The sequence below is a fragment of the Haliaeetus leucocephalus genome, unplaced genomic scaffold (genome assembly GCF_000737465.1).
Source record: "Haliaeetus leucocephalus isolate CR32 unplaced genomic scaffold, Haliaeetus_leucocephalus-4.0 Scaffold68, whole genome shotgun sequence".
In the NCBI taxonomy this organism is placed as follows: domain Eukaryota; kingdom Metazoa; phylum Chordata; class Aves; order Accipitriformes; family Accipitridae; genus Haliaeetus; species Haliaeetus leucocephalus.
In genome coordinates, this window is record NW_010972504.1 from 3214708 (window position 1) to 3232739 (window position 18032).

The following is an 18032-nucleotide window of genomic DNA, read 5'->3' on the forward strand; positions in this document are numbered from 1 at the left end:
CGTTAGGCACCAAACTGCTGGGTCTTAGCTCAGGAACTCAATGAAGAGCAGTGTTACTTGGAAGGGACAAGCATGTGTGTCAAGTGTTTGTCCAGCTTGCTATAGTGAACTTCTCTGACACAAATGCTTGCAAATAAATTAATTAAACAAGCCATTAATTCATGCTGACCCTTTAAAAAATACCCAGTTTTCTGAGTCAGCAATCAGTTTTGCTGAACAGGGAGAGCCCTGGTGGAAACTTGAGTCAGAAAATGTTTTATTGCCATCAGTTAACCCTGAGGAACACTTTGTATTTCTCTTTGCATTGCTTATGGCGTCTTACAGCTCAATATCCACAGCCGGCCCTTCTACAGCTTCAGTATGTCCACAGCCTTGGTTTTTTCCAATGTTAAAATGGAATCTCTACCATTTTGTGGATTCCAGCTCCGAATTACATAGTGCCTGTCCTGCTGACGGACTGTTGGAGCGCACAACCAACCCTCCCTTAACCTAAATTATTATTTCTCCTGCAAGTTTCAGGAGATCCAAGAGACCATTTTGACCTAGAGCCCTTCGTGCCCCTACCTTTGACCTCCAGGCGAACCTGGGCCTCCGCTTTACCCAGGATGTTGGTAGCGACGCACGTGTAGATGCCCTGGTCCTCCTTCCGAGCCATGTTCATCTCCAAGCTGCCATTCTCATGCGCCTTGTAGTTTCCTCCATCCAGTGTGTTCCCCTGGCCATTCTTAAACCTCACAACACCACAAAGTGCTATTGTAAGGGAAGAAAGAGCAGGAAACCTCCCCTCCCCACCTCTCCGGACTGGCAGGGGACGTGCTGCAGGTCTTACCATCTCAAGGTGGGGATTGGCGAGCCAAAGAAGGGGCAGTCGAGTCGGGTCCTGTTGTTTTGAATCACTTTGATGAGCTGATTGCGGGGGCCCAGTATCCGTGGAGGCACGTCTGCAAATAGCAAAAATCACAGCCGTTGAGAAAGAAAAGGAACCAGTTTCCAGACTGCTGCTCCCTTTCCAGTCTTTTCAGCCGCCCTCCCTTCTCTTCTGTTCACTCTTCCTTGTTGGCACTTTCAAGACTCAGTAGAGCTTCTCCATTCCCTCTCATTTCTCCTTCCCTTTCTAGCTTCACTACACAAATCAGCTTGCTTACATCTTAGCACTGACAGGACTTGCTCAGCCTTGCATGGCTTTGCAGGTCCATGGCAATGGAGTTCTGCTCCAAAGCCTGGTTGCAGAGATCATGTACCTTTGTGCATTAGCCTCAGAGTAGCTAACGACAAAGAGGAAAGCAAACAGAGAACTCGTGCAGGGAAAACTTGAGTATAGGGTGTTCATCCTCCATAAGTACTTACCCAGGACGCTGACAAAGGCATTGGCAAGAAGGTAGCCGTGCTCGTTGGACGCGTTGCATTGATACACGGCACTGCTGCCAATCTGGGTATCTCGAAATACAATGGTGTCTCCAGCTACCTCTCGGCTCGGGTTGGGGGGAGAAGCTTCAAAACAGAGAGCACTCAAATTAAATTTTTAATTAAAATTCACAAGACTGTCTATCATGACGCATCTTTCCGTCTCAGCCCAGATAAAACCAGACGATGGTACGTGACCTTCCCAGCCTACAAAGACACGGTTCAACTGGCCTCATCTCAGACAAGCAGGTGGTTTATGTGCTGCGATGCTGGAGCCCAGACACACCGCTCAGTGAGGTGCCTGGCACCCCGACAGCAGCTCTGGCTCTCGCGGTCAGTCACGAGATCCTTGGCGAGGTTTTTTGTAAAGGAAGTACAGATTCTTCCTTGCTCACCTTCTATAGGTTCGCCATTCACCAGCCACTGTATCGCAGGCTTGGGGTTCCCGTTGGCTCGACACACCAGCCTGCCGTCCTCGCCAGGGGCCAGAATGAGGTTTTGGGGTTCATCCAACCAGTATGGAGCAGCTTTAAGATACACCAATGCACCAGTTATGAATGCAGCAATACTGCCTCATCCAAAATCCCCTCTCCACTGCTCCCTGCTGAACTAAGACAACGAAAACACCGTCCTCTCGAGTGGGCTTTCCTGGGTGCAGTGAGGGTGACGAGTCCTCTTCCCCCCTTCTTTGGCCACACAAAACCACAACCATTTATATCGGTGAAGCTCTGCTGAGTTCCACCAGCTGAAAGCACATCTCACGTTGCTTTTAGGTCAGTTTGGACAAGAAGCAAGTATGGCTAGATACAGCAGAGAAACAGCCCCCGCAGAAAGCCCTCGCTGCCCCTTTCAACAAATCAGAGCTGCCCCTCCCATGCACACCCCTCAGCTTCTGGTTGCAAAGGTAAAAAAGACGGCAAGGGAAAGATGACGTACCCTTCACTCTCACCGAGATCGTGTGGCGGATGCTGCCCATCTTGTTCGACGCCAAGCAGAAATACTCCCCGGAGTCTTCCTCGGAGACGTTGGAGATACGAAGAGCCTTGTTAAAGTTTTCCAGCTTGGTTTTGCCTGCTGGGAGCTCTCCTCCTTTCTTGTACCACATGATGTCTGGTGCTGGTCTAAGGAGAGGGGAGGAGATAAATGCTTTTGCAAGACAAGAAAATTACTCCTAAGAAAACAGTTGATCATCCCACACTCGGAACCACTCGCACCCAGAGAGAAGGACTGATCCAACTGCTGGGCCACCCTCTTTCCTACCACAGGGCCTAAACCAGCACCCTGAGCATCACCAGCTGATCAGGAGCGGGGTCCATCTCACGCCTCGTGCTTGGGGATGCAGAGCATGGGTCTGGCAGGGTGTGCAGGCAGCACCAGGCAGCACACCCTGGGAGTGCTGCCAAAGGCTGACCCCGAGCCCAGGATGCTTCTGCAGTTACTATAGCATGGTGAGGAGCACCCAGAAGATTTGCAGATAGCTATAAGAACAAACCAGTGCGGAATTATCCTCGGACAGCAAGTACCCAAAGCCACCTGCTTCTCTGAACAGTGCTGCGAAACTCAGCTCTCCTGTTCGCTCCATGTTCTTATGCTTCAAGTAGGTCATGAGAGTATTGTTAATAGCAGTTAAAAGGAAGGGAATGACCCCTTTTTCTAGCCAGAGGTATTTCCACTGGTGATTCAACATCTTGGTCCCAACGCCGTCCCACCGGGGACTGCTGGGGACCACCCTCTCCCCAATTCTGCCAGCCGCGAAGCGGTACATACACTCCTGAAGCAATGCACTCCAGCAAGAGGTCCACCCCTCTGAGCACCATCTGACTGCTTGAGGTCCCGTACGGATACATGAAGCTGGGAGTTGTTTCCGTAATCCCTCGGGCTGAAATCAGCAGGAGAGAAAAAAACAAACAAACAAACAAAACAAAGTGTTTTTAAACTCTCCTTTGCCACAGCAACGGGGAGGGCACATACAGGGCCAGAAATACTCGGTGTTTTCAGGGGGAAGATGTCAAGTTCCTGGCCAAGCCTGGGGTACTGAACTCACCCAGAAATGTACCTGGAAAGTAGAGAAAGGCTCAAGGTAATTTTTAAAGTTAAAAAAAAAGGGGGGGTAGAGAGTGGTTGCTTGGCAGGCAGGGAGGTGAAGAAGCAGCAGAGGATGGGCAGAGGGAGCTGAGCCGTGGGGATGGTGCATCAGGAAAGTTCCTGGAGCACCAGCTCCCGCCGGGGCAGCGCCTTTCCTGCCCACCCCTGCCTCTAGTGCAAAGAAATGGGCTGAGATCAGGTGAGACTTGGAAATACTGATGGACAAAACATGTAATGAAGGACAAAAGGAACAAATGGGTACAGGAAGGGTTTAATCGGACAACTGAGCTGCTTTGCCACAGAGCTCTCCGAAATACAGAGGATCCCAGTGCTGTCTGGGGCTCTAGCAGCAGCAGGGAGGTTTCCCACCCTTACTAGGAGCTGTGGGGCCTGGAAGGACAGTGCCCTTTGGAAAGGAACAACTTGGTGACCAAAATGACAAATTTCAGGACTGGACAGGAAAGTTTAACAGGAGAAAACCAGGGGAAGACACAAGACAACTCTCTACAGATACACACCGCAAAGGTCTCTTTGTAGGGGGGAGGGGGGAAATTATTAATGGAATAAATTCCATTAATAAGTGGAATTATTAAACTAGATCTAGATCAGTGAGGACAAAGGATGAGATGGGCTTGAAAGCAGCAGCAGCAGAGATGGAGGTTATGAGATTAGGAAAGGGGACAGAATGGCCAAGGTTGGCACAGGGTCACTACGAGTATTGAAGCGATCCGTGGGGAGAGCCCACCCCGGTGCAGGAGCAGGATCTTGGGGCACAGACCAAACCCTTTCCCTCTGCCCCGAAAGGTTTGTTCACTCGGTGAGCAGGAGGCAGCCAGGTGTGCCCAGCACCGTGGGGTTTTTGGGGATGCCCACATCTATTTGGGAAGCCTCCACCAGAGCTCTGGTAGGGGAAAAGGGCTGGGAAGAAGGAAAGGAGAGAGGGCAGGGGTTGTTCCTGGAATTCCCATCAGCCTGCCTTAGGGAAAGCCTGGGACCAGGCTCACAAGGTGAAAAAACCCCAACCCCAGGAATTAAACGGTGCCTTTGAAACGACTCCACATCTGCTGGAGCACGGCCGCACACACGCATCCCACCGCTCCCACAGGTTACCGGTCCGCATGTGCTGGTCAGCGGGTTAGTCAATTATTTGATTAATGGATTACCAGGGCAGGCATATCTTGACCTTATCCTGAAGGGCCAGTTCTCTGGGCAGACACACGCCGCTGTTTGCTTGCCTGCTTCTGGAGAGGATCTTTTTCTTGGTTAAAACAAGCCGCCCATGCCGGGGCTCTGCGGGGGGATGACAGAGCCAGCGGCTGGATTTAAAGTCAGCACTTATCAACAGCTCCCATACCTCCGGCCACATTCGTGATCTTCTCTCTTCTCATGTGATTAGGAGAGTGGGATATTATTTTATAAGTCAATATTGGCTTTTATTAGCCAACAGTCTGCAGCCTGTTTGAACAGGCTGTACACTTCACTCCCACAGTGAACCCATTCGCTGAGGAGCCCGGGGGGCATAATGAGAAGAGATGAGCAGGAGTGCAAGCCAAATTTTACGAGCCATATATTAATGATGAAAATTAAAAATAAGGGAGATAAATTAGTATCCTATCCACTTGTTTAATAAATCTAACAACAACACTGCATAGCTGATAAGCTTTTTGCCTTAGTACAGCACTACTAATAAATATTTTGCTATTTATAATAAGGAGTGGCCAGAAATTCTCTCAGGCAGAGGTACTGCTCCAGCTCTGAACTTGCGGCAGCTACAGCTGGAAGCTGTCAGACAGATAGCAACGTCTCACTCATCTGTTTGGATGGAACAGAACTGGAAAAATAAATCCCATGGCTATTTATTTCTGCTCAAAAATAGGCCCTGCTTCCAATATATTGCTGCTGTTGTCCCCGCCTCTGTGAAATTGGACCCATTCAGCTGTGAACAGGATAGCCCAGAAACGGCCACTTCTCACCCCGGAGCAGCCAACTGCCGCCTCCCCATAATCCTGACCTGACGGCATTTAAAAATTGTACATCAACTCGCATTTTGACTGAAAGGCGATAATCGGAATATGCACATCCAGACACATCCCATCTGTTCACCTCCTGCACAGCTAGCCAGCTTTAAAACATCCTGCAGGTTTGCCAAAAGAAAAAAGAAAATAAAATAATTAAAAAAAAAAAAAAAAGAAAAAGGAACAAAACAGATTTTCGTTTCCATTTTAAAAAAAGGTGAGAAATTTCTGCTAATAAAATATTCAGTTACTCCTTTTAGATAATTTTGCCTTCATCGTTGCAGACGGTTTGCCTAGGGAATTAAGTTGGCAGCAAGGAAATCATTGCACCCGCTATGAGCTGTGGGGAGAAGGGCTTGGTTGCATTTCCTGCAATTAGCCTGGCTCTCGAGTGCAGTTTGAGACGAGTGTCCCACAAACCGCTCGTGCCCCACGTCCACACCAGCAGGTCCCATGTCCCCGAGATGAGCTCGGGCACATCCATCGCTGACCGGCGGGGAAGGGGACTTTGCCACGCACCGCCAGCCTGTCCCGTCCCGTCCCATCGAGCTTCCCTGCAAGCTCTGCAGAGCCCTTTGCCAGCTGGCTCTGGAGCTGACCCATACCGTAGGGACCAGCACCCCAAAGAACAGGGTCCGAGAGCCCCAAGTCTCCCAAACACCTAAAATACTTGGGAGACTGATGTCCCTCTTCCCCACTCCCCACCCCTAAGACTCCTTGCTTTGCTGCAGCTGGTTCCAGTGGCCAATATGGCCAGACAGGTCATTCCAGGGAGAAAGACAGGGTTAGCAAAAAGAAAAAAGGGCTGAGGGTAAGAATTTTTTCACCAGTTTGTTAACTATTAAGAAATTGCTGGGTTGGAGCTCAGATTTGCACAGGAGTGTGAGTGGGTGATTTGAATCCACTGGACCCATAAAGTGTTCCAGGGGATGTTAAGTGCAAATAGTCCATATAATGCAAAGCGCAGGCAGTTTATCCTATGCATCTCTGAAGAGAAATCTGGAGAAATCTATGAGGCTGTGCAGATAAGATCTCATTTTCCTAACCAAGTGACTATTAAGCATCCCTTTTCCCAGAACAAAGACGTGCAGTGGGAGATCAAGAAGCCCACGACCACCACGGTGACTTTCTTTCCTTCCTGAACTGGCGCGGGCTGCAAACACAGAAGCGGTGCCCAGCCAGCGTGAAGGCATTCTCTTTGAAATGTAAACATTGTTTATGCTGCTGAGGTGCTAGATATATTTACAGGAGATCTCGCCACTGGATTTCTCTTTGGTCCCTGGCCCTGTGTGCCTGCGAGAGAGGCATCTCCTCCCGCTTGCCTCTAGTTGAGGCGTGATGCAGTTTACGCAGTTCCCATTGAAGCTAGTTTTGCTGGCAATCCCCTTCCACAGCCATTTCTACAAATATTTTCAGACTATGCCCAGCCCATTTGCTGCCACCAGCACTTCCTCCAAGACTGGTTCCTCTGCCGAGCCTTCCCCAGCTCTCCAGCATCCTCAGAAACCTCCCACTCCCAGCTGCCGGTGAGATGCCAACACCCCGGTTCCCTTGGCCGGGAAGGGATGCCCAGGCTGCCCACCGGCACGGGAGGGCTCCCGATGGGGACACCAAACCCGGTGCCCTCGCCTGGCACATCCTCCTCTTCTCACACTCCAACTCTCTCTGCTCTTAGCTGGCAAAAGCACTCCTTGGCCCCAAAAGTCTCCGTGGAAGAAGAAAACATGCCCTGGATCACACAGAGCACAAACCAACCTGTGGCTCTGGGTGGAAGGGGATGAGACAACGGCTGAGCAGGATTTTGCCATAGGACACAGCTGGGGACCAGCCCAGGGCATGGTTGGGGTTGTCCCCATCCCGCTGCCACACAACCCTGGTCCCCGTAAGCAGCAAAAGGGGCAAGAAAGCAAATCCTGCTCAAAACAGTGCCCGGCCTTGGGGCAATCGGACTCCGTGGTGGGTTTTGGCGAGGCGTTCGCATCCCTGATAGTGCCTGCGCTCTCGGCATCGCCCGCAAACAGCCCCATCTCCCCTCTCCCTTACAAACCCTGCCGCTGCCTAACTCTGCCGGCATTATCCCGTCACGTCTGTGACGCTTCCAATCCATTCTCAGGGCAGCGATCGTGCCCCGGGGAGCCGCGCGGTTTTGTGTCTGAAGCATAATTTATGAGTTTGGGATGCGCTTCTCCCAGCAAGCGCAGGCTGTGGAGGTAATCTCCCTGCCCAGACAAAGGGCAAGAGCCTCGTGAAAGCATCCAACATGTACAACCTCACCACAAAGAAACAAAGCACCCAGCTTTTAAGAAAACCAAATACTCCTTTTTTTTTTTCTTTCTTTCTTTTTCTCCCAGGCACTGCCTGTGTTTAGCTGCAAATGCAATAGATGCTCTTTCTGAAGACAGAAGAGGGATGGTGGGTCTTATCTTTAAATCATGAGCCTTTGCTGAGGACAAGCCACCTCTTCAGCGAGGAAGCAAGCTGGGCTTGCTCAGCCAAGCAGACTTTTTCACGTGGGCCAGATCCTCTTAATCCAAATGCCTCTCAGGCAGGGCTCCACATATACAGCTAATTAGCTTAAAACTCAATAATTTCAAGGTGTCAAAACTTTGAGGGGATTTTTGTCATCGTTTGGCTCGTTTCGTCCCACCCGTTTTTGCAAAGTTGAGGCCGTAACCCACGAAGGGGGACGTGGGCACACACAGGGGTGCGTGGGCACGGACGAAGGGCAGACGATGCTGCGAACGCGGCGGCTCGCTGCCCGGTTAGCGCGGGAGATAAGTCAGGTTAGGCAGAAGGGGGGTTAAATCGTGAAGGTCTCCAGAAGCCAGCGTTGACTCACCACTGTACATGTCAGTGTGATTTCGTAAAGACGTTTCGTTATGGGGTTTCTCTGCAATAAACAAAAGACCGTGAGCATATCGAGTGCCACAAAGCGGGCGGGGGGGACAGGCGGTGCGGGGGGGAACAGGGGACAGAAAACAAAATAACTTCCCAAAACACAAGAGCAATGCGGACAGGCAACAGCAGGGACACAAAAGCACTCTGAGCACAGCTGCCTTCCACAACAAACAACACAACACAGCAATAAAGGAGAGGAAAAGGCGGCTATTTTCCTCCTACAAGATGGAAGGACAAATAAACGTATGAAAATCTTATCACAAACATTTCCTTGAAGGGTTTTTCTTTTCACTATAAAGACAGTTGTATCTTTGAAAAAAAAAAAAATCAGTTCCAGTCGGAGAAGAAAAATGGTTTTTCTCTCAGTTTCTTAACTATGAGGGAAACATATTCCAGCTGCTTTTTCCCAGCGTGAAGCATAGGTTGGACACAGCTAGGCAGCAATGTAAGGATGCTGAAAGGCATGGTGAAGATGAACAAATAAAAATAATAATAATAATTAGGCTCTAAAAGCATAATCTGCTGTCAAATCCCTTTTAATTACAAGGTAATTAGATTGTGTTACATGCAAAATACCACCTCTTCAATAACACGCTGCTCTCAGTTATTGACAACCACCACCAGCCATCACCTCTGCTTGAAGAAGAAACCTAATTGCCCGTGGGCAATGCTTCTCTGCGAGGAGCCAGGGGATGCACCGTCCTGCCCCGCGGCTGCCGGAGGATCTGCCCTCCTCAGCTCACACCGCTACCCAAAATACTGCTTCGGTGTCTGAGAACGCCCTGGTTTCCACCGGGATGTGGCAGAGCCGTGTTACGGTATCATCTGCTCAACAGGAGATGCACAAGGCTATGTTGGCTACCATATAGTTGTTGCCCTGAGCCGTAAGTCATCAGCCACACACCGTGTCTCTGTGCAAGGGGGTTAAGAGAGCCCAGCAGATGCCCAAGAGCTACTTGAACCTGGATACACCAGAGAAACTCTCTGCAGGGAAAGGCACGGGTGTATCGCTCCCCCAAACCTTTGCATTTTTCTCTTCTTGCATCCAAGAACGTGTCAATCCCATGCAATGATTTTTCAGCAGCTGGTGAACATTTTTTTAAGGACAGCCAATGCTCATGGCTTAAGGCTGAGATGATTGAACAGCTTGAGACAAATACAAGCTCGTCTCCTTTGAACATTCTATGTATCAAGAATTTTTTGTATCATAAGAGATGAGAAATTAGAGCTTCAGTTCTTTAAATTATAAGGGCCTCTGGGGAGCTCATGGGGTGGCATTTGCATCTGATAATCCAGCAGACGTTTCCAAAGGAAAACTTGAAGAGAGGGTCCAGTACAATTGGAAGCCAATTCTACATAGCCTGGGAGCAAAACGCTGTGGTGGCATCCGAGTGTAGCAGGAGGGGGAGCTTGTATCTGTCTGCACAGAAATCTTCCAGGATTTCTTCCACATTTTTTCTGGAGTTTGACAAATATGTCAGGCTGGAGCCTTCAGAGGCTCAAATGACCACAGATCTCTGTTTGCCAGAATTTTTCCAGCTCACACTAATTTAGGACTCAGTCCTTCCCTAACAGGTAAACGCTGGCATTGTTTGGCCAGCTCTGTAAACAGCCAAATAATACTCAGAATGAATTACCTACACACATTCCTCACCATTAGCAAAGAGCCTGTTTATAGTATTTATATTGCTGATTCTCCACTCATGCTTTACACAGAGGAGAAGCTGTTACAATGAAAGTACAAAACACTCCAGGCCCCGTCTGCTTCTCACGTCTCTTTCAGGTCGCTTTAATAGCATTACTTCTAATTTAAGCTGCTGCGAGATCAAATTAAGCTCCTAACACTGGGATTCAGGAGCGCCTCGTGCCTGCTTCACCCAAGAGCCTGTCCCCAAAATGCAGCCTTGCATCTGCCAGCACACGCTGCCCCTTCCTCCCAGTCGGACCCTATTAGGAATGGGAGATGGCTCCTGTTTGATGACTGGGGCCCATAGATGCTGTTTCTGTGCCGATTACTTATTGCACCGGTGACTCTGCACACACGCACGCCCCAAAAGAGAGCCCGTGCTCTGCAGGACCTGCATCAAGTCAAGAGCTTCGTGTCCTGCAGCACTCTGCTCAGTTCCCCTCTGCCAGCATTCCCACCAGCCAGCTGGCATGAAACGTGTTCGCATCGGGAACTCGCTTTCCTTCAAGCAGCCTCATTTCGGGAGAGGAGACTGCTGGTGGCTGGACCTGCTCATGGAAAAGCTTTTCACATGCCTGGAGAGAGCTGTGCCTGTGTTCCTCCTGTCCCCCAAGATGATGCTCTTCACCAGGGTGAAACTGAGATCGCTGGCCACCCTGAGCACATCCCACATGTTCACGCTCAGACCCCAAAGGCTCAAGCCTTCCTGGCAGCATGTCCCAGAACGAAGGAGCTAAACAGCAGCTCCTGGGCGGTAGATAAATCCCGAGCTGTGCAAGGTTGACACACACTCAACCCCCCGTGCAGCACCAGCACGTAAACCTAAGCCTGGAGCAAACCAAGGCTATTCTCAGCTTTTCAAACTAGGGAAAGCTCACTTGATATTATACATTCCCCTGAAGATGGGGGAAATGCCTCATCTGTGTTGAAATGCTTTCCAGTTTATCCCAGACACATGGACTTAGCGATACCTGCACCAAGCCACCTCTGCGGCCCTCAACCCATGAAGCTGCAAAGCTCTGAGATGCTGGAGGGAAACCAGCCACCCCTCCCTGCCAGGTTAGCCGTCCGAGGACTATCACTCCTCATCCAAACTGGTTCTTGTACTATTCTAAACAAAATGAAGGAAGCCACACTTCTCCCTGGTAGGTCTCAGTGCTGTCAAGGACAGAAACAAGGTGTCTGGAAAGAAAACCCTGCCCAGGAGAGGCCAGGGAAGACCCATCCCGAGCAATCACCGTGACACTTACTGGTTTTCACCTTGAGGGTGTAGGGGTTTTTCTGCTGAATGGTGTGGGTGAAGTGGAAGCGCGCGTTGCAGCTGTAGTCGGTCTGGGCATCCTGCAGCATGACGTTGGAGAAGTACAGGTCGCCGTTCTGGCCCTGGGAGACGCGCTTGTCCTGGTGGATGGGCTCCATGGCTGCAGGGGAGAACAGGCAAGTCAGATCCTCCCACTGGTGGCTGCATAAAGGAGAAAAGCAAACCCCCGACCCAAGCCACGTTCCAAGCTCTGAACTAGCAGCAACGACCCTAAACGTAGTTATTTTAAATAAGCGCTGCAGGCGACGGAAAGGCTGCCCACAGGGTTCGAGGTGGGAAGAGGGTTTCCCCAACTCACAGCTGCTCATCCAGAAGATGACGGGAGAGGGCAGGCCAGGCGGCGGGTTGCACTGCAGGCTGAGCGGAGCGCCTTCGTCCACCTCTATCACATCCACCTTCTCCTTGGGCCACAGGGGAGACTCTGCCATAAGAAGTAAAGACACCGCGTGAGGAAGGGAGGGTAGTAACTTTGCAGATCTCTTCCCGCTGGACCTGGCCTGCTTTCAATGGAGCGGCCTCAATGCAAACTTCATTTCTACATGCGCGAGACTCCCTTGAATCTATACCGAGTATTTCCCTGTTAGGTACAACCATAACCCCCATGCCTTCATCTCGGTCCTGTGGCTGGATACATCCCGACACAGGTAACAGATGAAGCAGGCTGAGATGTTTGAGCACTGGATATTCTCCACACCTCTTCTACAAAATCTCATACGATGCAAATAGTCCCTGCTCTCCTTGGAGCAGCTGGCTGCTTTCTCTGCGCCACTGCTGTTACTCACTAGAAACCTGAAGGTGGATTTTGCTGGAGAGAGCAGTGCCGTAGTCATTCCGGGCAAAGCACTGGTACTCGCCCTCGTAGTCCTCCGGCCGTCCCCCGCTGTGGAAGTCGATGACCAGCGTCCCCGACCGCCGCCGCATGGACACCTTGGGGTCCTTGGCCACGTTGAAGAACTTCCCGTTCCGCGTCCAGGAAAAACTGCAAGTGTGGCAGAGAGGTTGGTTTTGTAACCACGGACTGTATTTACCTGGTGAGATCCTTACCCGTGCTGTGCAAGCCAACAGCTGGATTAGCTGATGGTGTAAACGGCACAGCTTGACCCCAGGGGAGCTCCTCCAGAGCCAGCTCTGATGAACAGCAGAGCTTCGGCGTAACAAGGGCTGTAGATGCACTTACGTGGGAACGGGGTTCCCTTTGGCTTCACATTCGATGAAGATGTTATCCCTCGGGTCGACGATATAGTCCTTCACGGACTGCTTGGTGATTGTGGGGGGCTGAGGCACTGCAAAGCAAACGAAAAGCTGTGAGGAGGGTTGTGCAAAGAGGGTGAATTCCCTCTCTGCCATCCTGCAGCAGATCCTGATGGGATTTCAGCTCCTTCCCCAGGCTGGATGTGCAATTTGTGGTTTAAAGCCCTTCAACACCTGAGGAAACTACCATAAGCATTTGTGAGGGTGTGCTGTTTGTCACCTCTTGCACCATCAGCACTGTTCAGACTCCCGTTTGGTACCGGGAAGCCCCTGTTTCTCAGTCAGTATCTTAGTCTCATTAAGAAATTTCACAGTTACATCTTCCTGCTACTGCAGGTTGTTTGAATCAGACTGAAAAACATCCTGGCTGTGCACCTCAAAGACAGGGGCTGCAGCTGGGACAGGGAGCCAGCGAGCCGCTGCAAGATGCTTACAGGTACTCTCTATGCAAGAAAGAGGCTCAAAACCTCCAGGTTTACCCTGAAGGAGCACAGCACTTGTGTTTGGAAGGGCAGGGCTTGTGAAAAGGGCCACGTGAGCCCAGCAGCCAGTGTAGGACCTGGCTCCGGTCCCGAACGCTGAACTGAAGAGCTCAGTCCCATGGCTGACCCGGAACAAAGTCGCTCAGGTCCGAGGCTGTTTGCTCTTCCCCCGAGAGCTAGCGATGCTCCAAACGTGTCAGTACGTGGAGCTGAGCTTGGCACACGCGCTCGTGCGAGGCAGAGGAGCCTGCTCTGCTCCGATGTGTGGCGTTAGCAATAACAAGCCCCTGCAGAAACATTTGCATCGCAAAGGTGGTCCGGTTTCTGCTCCAGGGAAAGCGGCAGAGCCTAAGCACTCCTCCCAAGCTGCTCCAGCACCTCCCGTGTCTGTCCCAGCCATGCCTGGCTGTGCAGGAGAAGTGGCTTGTCCTGACTCTGGCCAGCCCTGCCACAGGGCAGGCAATGCACCCACGGACCCTGCGTGCCAAGCAACAGCCACCACCGGCCCCTGGTCAGCACGGACCCCTTGTGCCCTGTTTCGGCCATGCAGGAGACGGACACATACACACAGGGAGCGAGGGGAACACTTACATTCACTCTGAATATTTGCTGTTATTCCCCAAGTGCAAGCATAATGAAAAAAAGAAAAAGGGTTAATTGAAGAACAAACCTATATACATCATGTAGACTAACATAAACATGTATAGTTATTGTAGGGCTTGCAAATACTACACACAAATCATTTCACTATTCAAGCATGTTCTAATCTACCTAGTTACTGTCCACGTGGGAGAAGCTGCTGCTGAATGGTCCTGTTAGCTGTCAGCTCTCTCTGCAGCAGGGGTTTTGAGGGCCAAAAGAGGGCACAGTTATACTCACACCACTCGCCTGCGGGCATTGGTGGCCCTGTGGTCCAGCGAGTCGCCTGCAGGAGTTAGCAACGTTCCCTCCCCCCTTCTCCATGGCCAGGCTTACCCTGAGCCTCCCAGGTACATGCCCCTGAGTCAGAGGTTAATGTGTGCCTGATAAACCCTTAGCTGGCTTTTTAAGTGATGCTCAAACTCAGAGAAGGTGCCTGTAACACAGGGAGAGATATATATATCTCCTGTCCCCAGAACAGGGGCAGGCAGGATTTTATCCAAAGAAGAAAATTTGTTAGGGTTGGGGCAGGGGAAAAACCACCTAGGCAAGCTGAAAAGAAAGAGCAAATAGCGCAGCTCCCCCTGACACAGGGTGAGCAAGGGCTGTTCCCTCTGCCGTGAAGGGACCCTGAGGCTTTGCCCTCTCCCAAGCTGCTTCTGCCTTTAAAACATAAGGTCCGGGGAGATCTCTGACTCCTGAGGTGCATCAACAAGGACAGCTGGGTGCCCACCCCTGGTGCTGGTGGGGGGGTTCCCAGCCCCCTCCGGCTGGTGGGGACCATGCGGAGCCCAGCACTGGACAAAGGAGCTGATCTCCGTGGAGCAGAGACTTTGATAGCGAGTGGTATGTGGAGGGTAGAGCTCATGCGCTCACAGAGCCTCTGATTTGCACCTTTATCAGCCCCTGCACAAAGCCGGAGCAGCTGGGGCTCTTTACACACCACCTGGACAAACCTGCAGCCATTTGAGCGCAGGCGATGCTTTCATTAGCTCAGTCTCACAGATAAGCAGTGGGTAAGGGAGCCCTGATCACCAGGTGGCTTAAACAAGAGCTGAAAACAAACCCCTGATGGCTCTGAAGGTTGGGATGGAAGTAAAACGAAGCTGATGCTCCATGTGTCCAAAAGAGCTAAGGGAGGTTGGGAAGGGTCGGCTGGTGGGGACAGGCATCAGCAGAATCTCTAACCCTTGCCCAGGGCTGGGAGATGCTCCTCACCCACCTGCTCTTGGCACAGCTGTGCACAACCACCTCCGTGCACATTATTTACAAATAATCTGTCCTGTGAGGGACCCATTCAGGAGAGGATGACAAAAGGATGCTCTTAGTTATGATCCCAGTTTCCCACCAGCACCAGAGGGGACGATGCTCTCCGGCGGCTCAGTGCTGTGCAGCAGGGAGGAGGAGGAGGCGGCTAGAGAAACGGTGAGCTGCTGAGAAATGGTGAGCTGCTGCAGGCTGCCTTGAGCATTTCTCCACCAGCTGTCAGCATTTCTCTTACTTTTCTAAGGTCACATTATATTTAAGTAGCAAAATTACTCCTTTCCTGCTGCAAAGCACAAGAAATGGCAGAAGGCGGCTGTTTGCAGACCCGTTTGGTTTTCCCCAACTGCACTGGCCCCTATTTCCACACTGGCTGCCTGCATTTCTGGAATATTATGGACGCTAACAAAGCCAGGCCTGAAGGAACCACTGAGCTGTGTACATCAAATAAAATTCCCATTGTTGGGAACAAGAGTGCCCTGTGCGTGTTACAGTGCTGACTCCAGGGGAATAGGTATTTTCATCCACAATCACCTAGAATGGAGCAGAGCAGGGACTGGAGTCTGGGATCCCCTCCCTATGCTTTCAAGTAACACAAGTATTTATTCCCCTCTACAAATCAGAGCTTTCCCACGCATTCTCTTCAGTCATTTCCAAATTTCAGCCAAAAGCCATTGCCTCAGATTTTTCCTCCCCGTTTTTCTGCCCAGAGTCAGGGATCAGCTGAGGTACCACACCTACGGCCAGCACACCCAGGACTCCACAGAGCAACAACCCACAGGACCTAATTTCTCCTATCAAGAGCAACCCTGGCACTTCAGCCTGAATTTAGACCCCAGCAAAAAGCTGTGCTTTTTCTCCTAATGCACTGCTCACTGGAGGATTTCTGTACATTGCACTGTCGGAAGAGATTCCCTGCAGCGACAGGCTGATTATTATTAACAGCCTCTACAGGAGGAAGCCGGGACACAAAGAAATTATTAAACTGGTTTCCAGAACAGTGGCTAAGCAGCTCTCAGTACAAACCCCAGTCTCAAGTGCATTCAAACAAGTCATGCATTTCCCATGCGCTGGCCTGAAGATGCCCATTCAGCAGAAACATCAGCCCATGTCCCCCTTCCTCCTCGCTTCATATCCCCCAGCTCTTGTGCTTTTGAATAAAACAGAACTCCCATCTCAAAATTAACCAAAAAGTCCCAACAGAGAGAAAGAAAAATCACATTGCTCTGCAGGACCTGCCTGGATCTCCACTACCCTTGAGGACCTAGGTGTCAGCTCGTGACAGCATCTGCCAGGTAAGACTAACAACGAGCTCACGTCCTCCACAAAAGAGCATCCCAAAGCCTGCCCGTGCTGTCGGAACACCACAAGTCCTGAGATGCTCCACTTAAATCAACAGGCTGAAGGCTTGCCAGCTTGGCTCAGATGCTCTGTTCCATTTTGACATGTGGTTTTGAGTCCTCTGCTCAGCTTTTGAGATAGATTGACTAAATCAGAGAGTGATTTAGGTGACTTTCTGGAGAGCACGTGGTTTAAAAAGAAAAATAGCCCCAAACAAACAACAGTAAAGAAAAGCTTAGGCTGGACCAGGAAGGCTGCCTGGGCCGTGCACATCTTCACTCTACCTCCTCAAGCATTTCAGCAGGAGTTTTTAGAGGAGTAAACCATTACTTACAATCCAGAGGGACTTCGATGGCGCTGATGAGGTGATGAAGGTAGAGAGCGAATGCTATTCCTGCGCAGGTGAGGTGGTGTCTTTGCATGACCATTTTGGACGCCTGGGCAGCGTTAGGACCTCAGTTGTGTCCCCCAAGGCGAGCAGACCAGCAGCACGCACAGACAGACCCTCAGCTGCAAACGAACACAAACGCAGTGGTCACCGAGCCGTTTACAGCTCCGTTTCTGTTGTCTTCCTTTTGGCAACTGTGGAGAGAGAGTGTTTCCAATCAAAAAATATTTGTGCGGAGGGACAGGGGTGCGAATAGTGCCAGAAAGAGTTTCCAGGCTCTGGTGACCTGGGTACAAGCCCGTCATCACTGCCCTCCCAAACCCTGGGCTGTTCTGCAGGCACAAAAATCAGCCTTATGGGGTTATTTGTGCTCACACCCTGGAGAGACCTTTTGGATGGAAGAAGGACCATGCTCTCCCCTGGGACCAACAGAAAGTTACTCAGAGCAATTGTATGCAAAAGCAGTGAACAGTCCCTGCAGGATAAAATAAAAAGGATGATTTGCTACTTACAAAAAAAAATAATTAAAAAAAAATTGTATTTTATAAACAAGAAATACCTAGCAAACATCCCCTCTCTCTGGTGGGGTGCCGGGATGAGCTCTGCCTCCCCATGCAGCCCAGCAATACTGGGAGCCAGCTCCGGAGATCCCCTTGTGTCCCAAGAGCCTGTCACTGACCCAGCACAGCTCTAGCAGGAGTCGGGGCATGGTGGGACATTTCCCGACAAGACAAACCCATTTCCAACCAGGGTCCAGCTGCTTCCCTCCCCAGCCGGTCCCTGGTGCCAGATGTGCAGCACGCTGCTGCCGGGCTCCCCAAGGCGCTCATCCAAACCTCCTGGGGACTGTCAGGTTATCATTTGCATTTTCCATACCTCTTATTTTGCTGTTAATAAACCCATAGACTAAATGCAGATTTAAAAAGAGGAGAAATTATCCTGTCTGTACAATAAAAGCCCCCTTAGAAAGGCTGCTGTGGCACAGAGGTTGCATCGCGGCTGAGTTACAACTCTCTGTAATAGAGTTATACAAAGGGCATCGGCCGTGCAGACAGCTCTCTCGGCTAAGAACAAAAATAACGCCAGGGCAGCAAACAGTGGAAAATCCCCAGCCTTGCTCCATCCCGCTCCTCCCTGGCCCTCGCACAGGCTTTTGCCAAGGTGGGATGTCACCAGGCAGGGGAGCAGCATGGAGGGGCCATTTGGCAGGCAAGGAGAGCCAGTCTTCATAAAATATAAATCACCGGCTGCAGCTTTG

At 50.9% G+C, this 18032-nt stretch overlaps 1 protein-coding gene across 8 annotated transcripts in view; it reads right to left on the minus strand.

The window, feature by feature from the left end:
* NFASC (neurofascin) overlaps positions 1–16814 on the minus strand; it is a 60100-nt gene extending 43286 nt beyond the window's left edge. For 4 of the 8 annotated variants that reach the window (XM_010579520.1, XM_010579573.1, XM_010579564.1 and 1 more), the window contains exons 1-12: positions 16721–16814; positions 13735–13752; positions 12588–12693; positions 12193–12389; positions 11709–11831; positions 11340–11510; positions 3172–3283; positions 2341–2525; positions 1800–1931; positions 1348–1491; positions 830–941; positions 565–731 (exon numbers count right to left, since the gene is read on the minus strand). In XM_010579520.1, the coding sequence (XP_010577822.1) occupies positions 565–731; positions 830–941; positions 1348–1491; positions 1800–1931; positions 2341–2525; positions 3172–3283; positions 11340–11510; positions 11709–11831; positions 12193–12389; positions 12588–12693; positions 13735–13752; positions 16721–16814 (1561 nt within the window). Of the gene's footprint in view, positions 1–564; positions 732–829; positions 942–1347; positions 1492–1799; positions 1932–2340; positions 2526–3171; positions 3284–8343; positions 8395–11339; positions 11511–11708; positions 11832–12192; positions 12390–12587; positions 12694–13734; positions 13753–16720 lie in introns of all 8 variants that reach the window. The other 4 variants (XM_010579547.1, XM_010579539.1, XM_010579530.1 and 1 more) reach the window with 2 other exon arrangements.
* Between the last annotated feature and the right edge of the window lie 1218 nt (positions 16815–18032).